At 34.5% G+C, this 7230-nt stretch overlaps 1 protein-coding gene and 1 long non-coding RNA gene across 4 annotated transcripts; one reads left to right on the top strand and one right to left on the bottom strand.

Moving 5' to 3' along the window:
- Nucleotides 1–1388: 1388 nt before the first annotated feature.
- Nucleotides 1389–6659, top strand: LOC140838823 (lysine-specific demethylase JMJ26-like). Of its 2 annotated transcripts, none has more exons than XM_073205399.1 (13): nucleotides 1389–1625; nucleotides 2222–3044; nucleotides 3173–3291; nucleotides 3374–3470; nucleotides 3548–3680; nucleotides 3756–3819; nucleotides 3915–4629; nucleotides 4834–5163; nucleotides 5385–5690; nucleotides 5779–5851; nucleotides 6088–6173; nucleotides 6251–6370; nucleotides 6459–6659. In XM_073205399.1, exons 2-13 carry the CDS (start codon nucleotides 2229–2231, stop codon nucleotides 6543–6545), a joined length of 2946 nt encoding a protein of 981 aa, XP_073061500.1. In that variant the 5' UTR covers nucleotides 1389–1625; nucleotides 2222–2228; the 3' UTR covers nucleotides 6546–6659. The 2 variants fall into 2 exon arrangements, with proteins under 2 accessions (XP_073061500.1, XP_073061501.1); XM_073205400.1 differs by having other exon boundaries at nucleotides 2193–3044.
- LOC140838824 (uncharacterized) lies at nucleotides 5333–6655 on the bottom strand. Of its 2 annotated transcripts, XR_012119660.1 has the most exons (4): nucleotides 6456–6655; nucleotides 6139–6331; nucleotides 6006–6057; nucleotides 5368–5495 (listed from the first exon to the last, which is right to left on the bottom strand). It is a non-coding gene; the product is annotated as an uncharacterized lncRNA (long non-coding RNA). The 2 variants fall into 2 exon arrangements; XR_012119661.1 differs by lacking the exon at nucleotides 6006–6057 and having other exon boundaries at nucleotides 5333–5495.
- Nucleotides 6660–7230: the final 571 nt, after the last annotated feature.

Here is a 7230-nt window from a genome sequence, read left to right as displayed (position 1 = left end):
GATCTGAGATAGGGTTTGAACACTTGATATTAGTTGTTAAACTCTAGTTTGAATAAATGTTTATGATACAAGACTTGTATTTTATATACTGATATGTATATATATCTTGATTTCACTACGTTCCGCATTTTAAAAAGAAAAATTTTTAGACCCTGTTTTATAATCGATTAATTAGTCCCAATGATGATTAAAAATTTGATTAGCGTCCGGGTCCCCACATTAAATGAACACAAAAAATTGAGCTTTACAACTACGTAGTTCGGATTTTCAAAATCCAACGAAATATTTCGATTTTAAAGGATATGGAACTATTAATTTTTTTTAATCATGGAAAGAAAAATAAGAAAGAAGAGCAAAATTAGGACGTGAGAGCGGCATTTGTGTAAAATTTTTATCCTAGGAAGCTAGAACAAAAAAATTGTTTTTGTCAAGGACCAAACAGAAAAAAAAATTTCTTGTAGAGATCGAATCACAACCAAACATAGTCCAAATGAATTTTTACCTAAGAATCCTTTATTTCAAAATTAAAAATATAATTTGTTGGAATATTATAATGTAATATGCAAGTAAAATTTTAATATTGATAAATAAAAGATCGTACAGAAAATGTGAAATCAAGTTAAAAATATATTTTTGAAATTTTTTTTTTAAAAAAAACGACACGAATAAGTTTAATCATATTTTGGGACAAAGATAGCATAAGTATGTCTGGTTTTTGTTTATTGAAGTTGAAAGAACAAAAAAACAACGTACGTACGTCAAATCAAAGACCAAAATATCAAGTCAAATCGAAGTTACCACTCTCAGTACTTTTGACCTTACAAAATTACAACTTTAACCTGCCGTGGCATCTACGGCCGCCACCAAACGACCAAATTTTATTTTCTCTCTCCAATTAATATCACATAGTAGAACAATATTTTTGGTAAAAACTTATGCCTGATAATTCATATTTTGTTAGACGGATCTTTTATTTGAGTTATCAATGAAAAATATTATTTTTTATGTTAAAAATATTACTCAACATTTTTTTAAATAAAATATAATAATTATTTTATTTTTATCTTAAAAAGATAATTATCTATGATATCATTTGGTTCGTTATATTATTTTATCCATATTTTTAAACAATCTAATATCATGTTCGATGAATCATAATCATTTATCTCACTTCAATCAAATAATTAAATTAAAATTACAATATTATCCTTAATAAATAATATTATAAATATTTTATTAATATTTTCAAAATAATAATATTAATTTATATCAAATTTAATCAAATTAATAAATCAAATCAAATATTATATTTATTATTAAAAAATAGTTATGTATTATTTATTTCGTCAGCGAATCAAACTATAACTATAATCCTATATTTCCTCGAACAAAAGCAGAGTACACAATCTCACGCAATAAATATTATTATTTTCTTTACGAGATTCTTTAGATTGTTTCTCATCGCTTTCGCTTTCGGATTCGCATACGCATTCGAAGTTGTATTCTCCTCATCAAGTTTTAATATTCTCGCAAACGGGATTTGATTTCTTCCTCGATCACTTCTGGGAATCATCTGATGTTTGGGATTGATTTGTGAAAGAAAATTGTTGTACAAGATCGATCAGGTGGGTCGGAATAATTCATTTTTTAAGGTTGTTTTTGAATGCGTACGCGATGCACGCTTGTCATTTTTTTTCTTTTCTATATGTTGTTTGAATGGGTTTAAGACTGGTGATCTTGTTTACGAGGATTCTTGATTGATTGATTGGATGTTTCTTGATTGGATTGGATTAGCATTGTTTGGATCGTTTTGCGATTTTGTTTTCGATTAGATTTCGATGACGACGTAATGGGAACTGATGAATGACTGACCCAGAATCAACCGCTTTGTTTTATTTTCTTTGACGTTGAAACAGCACTTTTCTCTCAGTTTGTGTAAATTTATAGGTTTATTAATGCTCGAATCTTTGTTTTTTTTTTTTGGTATGCCTTTTATTTGCGATCAATGAATTCTCGATGGAGTGAATTTTTAAATAGGTGAAAAAAAAACGCATGCTTTAACACTCATTTAAGATGGTCTCACCTTTATAGATACCTGACTTATATAAATAGATATGTGATACCGTCGTGCAAAACCCGATCATCAATTATCTGCAGACGTGTAATTGAATGTTAATCTATTTTGTCAACAGTAAGTGATCCATCATACATGTATATGCAGTGTGGCTATGGCACAGTTGATAATGAAGCGAGAACCTGACATCTGTTACCTAAAAAACGAAATGGCAGCGACTCCAAGAAGAGTGGTTGAGAGGAGGAGGAGAAGGCGGAGGCTTATCCTGAATTTGGATGAGGATGAACAGGAATTAGTAAAACTTTTGCCTCAAGAAATGAACAATGCGTGTAATCAGAAAACAAGTATGTTTGGAAGCACCGAAATTGCCTCTGCTTTACTGATACCGGCTAAAAATAGTTCTGTTTCGGTTATGAAAGAACCATCATTTGCAAAGGCAACAAGTCAAGTGAGTAAAGAATCCGTTGAGAAAAGAGTTTGTGGAAGGACAAACAAGAGAAATGTCAATGGAAATAAAGTTTTGAATAAAAGGGGAGAAAGCGATGAGGAAGAAGATTGGGATGCAAGCATGGAGAAGAAGAGGCGGTCAGTGGCCAGAGATTGCACTGAGCCAAAAAAAACTGAGAAGATGGATGGTCAGAGAACATCAAAAAAGCGACGTACTGCCTCAAACAAGTTTGTAGAAACTAATTTCTTCGTAGGTGATTGGTTTGATGACGAAGAGGATGTAGTTTTCTTGATAAAAACAATGACGGGAGAATGCAATTCATCCATAGAGGCAAAATACCAAAATCATGATAAAGATAATGCAAAAGAAAGCTTTAAAGGCAGACAAAGGAAAGATGATGGCTTTGCTGAACATTCTATGTCTAACTCCTGTTCCTCACCCTCCACATCTGCCAGTTCTTGTTCATCAATAAGAAAAACTGATAGGAATACTGTACAAAGGAATATAGCCACAAAAATAAAGGTATTAAGTTATTTTACTTGAAAATTCTTTCTGTATTCATTTTAGTGTGATTTCTGTAGAATGTTGATGCTTTTATCTCCCTATCTGCTTGATCATTAACTCGTGTTTTTCATTCTCCTTGATATTAGAATTTAAATGAAAGGGTATCCGTAAAATGTCATCAGTGTCAGAGAGCAGATAGAAGGATTGTTGTTCCGTGTAGAAAGTGCGAACAGAAATGCTACTGCATCCATTGCATTAAACAATGGTGACCATACCACCTTAATCCTTCTATATTTATTCTAAATAAATGTGGAAATTTTAATATTTTATAACTTGTATATACATAGGTATCCCTTATCCGAAGTGGAAGTGTCAGAAGTATGCCCTTTCTGCCGTGGAAATTGTAACTGCAACACGTGCTTACATTCAACTAACATGTTGAAGGTTCGTTTGTTTCTTGAGACAGTTTTGTGTTTCTGAACTACCTCATCAACTAATACTTGTTTACTCTCCAATTTCAGACATCTCGAAGAGATCTCACTGATAGGGAGAAGACTTTGCACCTGCAATATCTCATCAGTGAACTTCTTCCGCACCTTGAAATTATTCATCAAGAACAAATTGAAGAGATTGAGAAAGAAGCTAAATATCAGTGTATGTCTCCTAAACCAGGATAACGTTTTTGAAGGCTTCTCTATTTTTTGCTTTAACATGGTATTACATGGTCAGATGTTGCTCCATCTAATGTCGAACTAAAACATGAAACTTGCTCCATTGGTGAGCGTGTATATTGGTAAGTGATCTTGTTTCCATTGACCTGAAGTTCTTACTGAAATAGACATTAACATAGTATAAATTTTCTCTCTCTCTTTTGCGGCTGTGGAGCAGCAACCACTGTTTGACTTCAATTGTTGATCTTCATTGGAGTTGCCCAAACTGCAATTATGAACTGTGTCTCAGTTGTGGCCGGGACGTTCGTGGAGGTCGCTTACGAGATAGAGGTTGCAACAGAACAATTTTTCGATATGCAAATAAAGGGTATAATTACATGCATGGTGGAGAACCAATACCAGAATCCTCTCACACAGAGGCTTTAGATGATATTTCTACCATGCCCGTTGACTGGGTTTCCAGCAGCAACGGGAGGATTTTTTGCGCCCCAAAAGAAATGGGTGGATGTGGCGATTGCTGTTTAGAGCTGAAATGCCTCCTTCCTACTGACTTTATCTCAAGTTTAAGAACACGGGCTGAGAAAATCAGAAGTAAATATAAGATTACAGAGGAGAAAATGCTTCCGACCCCGACTAGGTGCTGTGATGATGAGTCTGGAAAGTTGTGTAGGGCCGCTTCAAGAGAGGGCTCTGAAGACAACTGCTTATATTGCCCAGATTCAGAAAACATCCTGAATGAGGAAGAGTTTCTGAATTTTCGCAAGCATTGGGCTAAAGGAGAGCCTGTTATTGTTAGAAACGTTCTTGATCAGACTAGTGGATTAAGTTGGGAACCATTGGTTATGTGGCGAGCTTTGAGTGAGCACAAAGACGAAAGGACCGTTTCAAGGATGTCAGATGTGAAGGCTATTGATTGCCTGGCTGGTTGTGAGGTAGTTCAACTTTCTTCAAGTCCTGTATTTGAATAATGTCTAATCTTTATCTGCCCCAGATAGAGTTCAAAATCGATAATATATTTCAATCGTCCAATGGTATTCTCATATTTATTCCAACAAATCCAGTGTGACTGTCATTTTTGCATTTTGTTTGCAGTCCGTTCATGCTAATATTTAGTTCTTTGTTTTTTTCTTTTATAGGTGAAGATTTGTACTCGTAAATTCTTTAAAGGTTACACGGAAGGGAGAACATATGGGAATTTGTGGCCTGAGATGCTGAAACTCAAGGACTGGCCACCATCTGACAAATTTGAGGATTTGTTGCCCCGTCACTGTGATGAATTTATTAGCGCACTGCCGTTCCAAGAATACACAGATCCAAGGAATGGTTTCCTCAACCTTGCTGTGAAGTTGCCAGAAAGTGTGATAAAACCTGATTTGGGTCCAAAGACATATATTGCATATGGGATCAGGGAGGAACTTGGAAGAGGAGATTCTGTAACTAAACTTCACTTGGATATGTCAGATGCGGTATGAACTCGGACACCATATATCATTTGATTTCTGCTTTAAAAAATAACCTCAATTAAATTCATCCAACTTTCGTATTGTTAAGCACAGGCCACTTGAAGTTTGTCGCCCCAGATTATTTTGGTTTATGTCCATTAACCTTTTTGTTCATTTGAGTATTATCAGATTGATTTTCAAATCTCACTCTGTGTGACAAACTCTCGTTAATTTCACTGGTTCAGGTGAATATATTGACACACACTGCAGACGTAGCATTAAGTCCCGAGCATCACCAAGCCATCAAATTGTTCAAAGAAATGCATAGAGCTCAGGATGAAAGAGAAAGCAGAGACCTGAACAGAAAGCAAAAGTCTTGTGAGATCAACTTTGATGACAAAAAAGAGAAAGAAGTTACTGATTTCCTGCCTAACGAGCAAGGCAGTGCTCTTTGGGACATATTCAGAAGGGAAGATGTGCCCAAATTGAAAGAATATCTGGTCAAACATTCAAATGAATTTCGACACACCTTTTGCTCTCCTGTTCATCAGGTGATTATTGTAAAACTTACTAGAACATAATGTTTTTTGTTATCAAGTGTTGTACTAAATTGTGCCTCCTCCAAAATTTCGTATGTAGGTAATTCATCCAATTCACGACCAATCGTTCTACCTAACTTCAGCACATAAACAGAAGCTAAAAGAAGAATATGGTTAGTTCGAATCTCTAAATCCCTTACGAAACTTTCGATATTAGGTTAGCCATAATACACTTCACATGTTTCTAGCGATTCACATGGTATCATCAAATGATACAAGTGTTGGATAGGACAATGCACTAGAACGCTCTTGTTGACTTTCCTTTACCTGCGATGTTTTAGCCGTGTTGAGTTCCCATTTATATTCTTTGGAGACAAGACTGAAAGAACCGATTTTTCAATCAATTCAGGTATCGAACCGTGGACATTTGAGCAAAAAATTGGAGAGGCAGTGTTCATACCTGCAGGGTGTCCACACCAAGTGAGAAATCTGAAGGTAAATTTCAACCAGTTTCAAATATTTCTTGAGTTAGAATGTCTTCATATTTTCCTATCTAATGTTTTGCTTTCCAGTCATGCACGAAAGTTGCTGTCGACTTTGTATCTCCCGAAAATATACATGAATGCCTTAAACTGACTGAAGAATTCAGAGAGCTACCAAAAGAACACAGAGCCAAAGAAGACAAGTTAGAGGTAGCTTGTTATATATGATTGTGTGCTTTTATTTGAAGATAGAATAAATTCAAACAAATTTTTTTCACTATTTCGGTATACTGACCAGGTTAAGAAGATGATCGTGTATGCTGTTAACCAAGCACTCGAAGATCTCGAAAAATTGACCTCGATGAGGCCGGGTTGCCTGCAATGAATAAGCTGCAGGGAGAAACCATTCGATTTTGCTAGTGAATACCATTGGAATAGATGTTAGCATGTCCACATTACATTGTAGGACCAGTTTTGCACTAGAGCTTAGAAACATTTTATACTTTTTTATTGACTGATTTTCACAGTGAAGGTAAATCTCTTTAACTTGCCTGTGAGCAACACATAATTTTCATATGTTATCCGTTATTTACTATAAACTATTGAGTTGTGTATGTACGACCGAATGTTTGCCGCTTTACCAAAAAAATTGTGGTATCGGTACATACTCAAATCTTGTAAACTATACAAGAGCTTAAACACCACTTGTTATATCTAATAGAGACAATTATTGTATCCAACGATATAATAAAACACATATTATTGAATATAAGTAAAAGTAAATGGATATTACTATACATTTCACATTAAATTCACGATCTCTACGATGCCTTTTGGCACTTAATTACTAGAGCAAGGATTAGGAGGTGCTAACCTCAAAGCTAAGTACATCTTCAGTCTAATCAGGCGTTGGTGGAGTGAGGGTATTGGTGAAAGACGTAAGGCGAAGCATACATTTTATCGAAATAAAATGCATTTTAAAATTTAGCATATATAAAGTGATTTATACAATATTAATACACAATTTATATATTTTCACAAAGATAGCAAAAAATATAAATAAAAATCAT

The sequence above is a fragment of the Primulina eburnea genome, chromosome 8 (assembly GCF_022965805.1).
Source record: "Primulina eburnea isolate SZY01 chromosome 8, ASM2296580v1, whole genome shotgun sequence".
NCBI lineage: Eukaryota > Viridiplantae > Streptophyta > Magnoliopsida > Lamiales > Gesneriaceae > Primulina > Primulina eburnea.
This window is presented reverse-complemented; position numbering and strand designations above follow the sequence as displayed.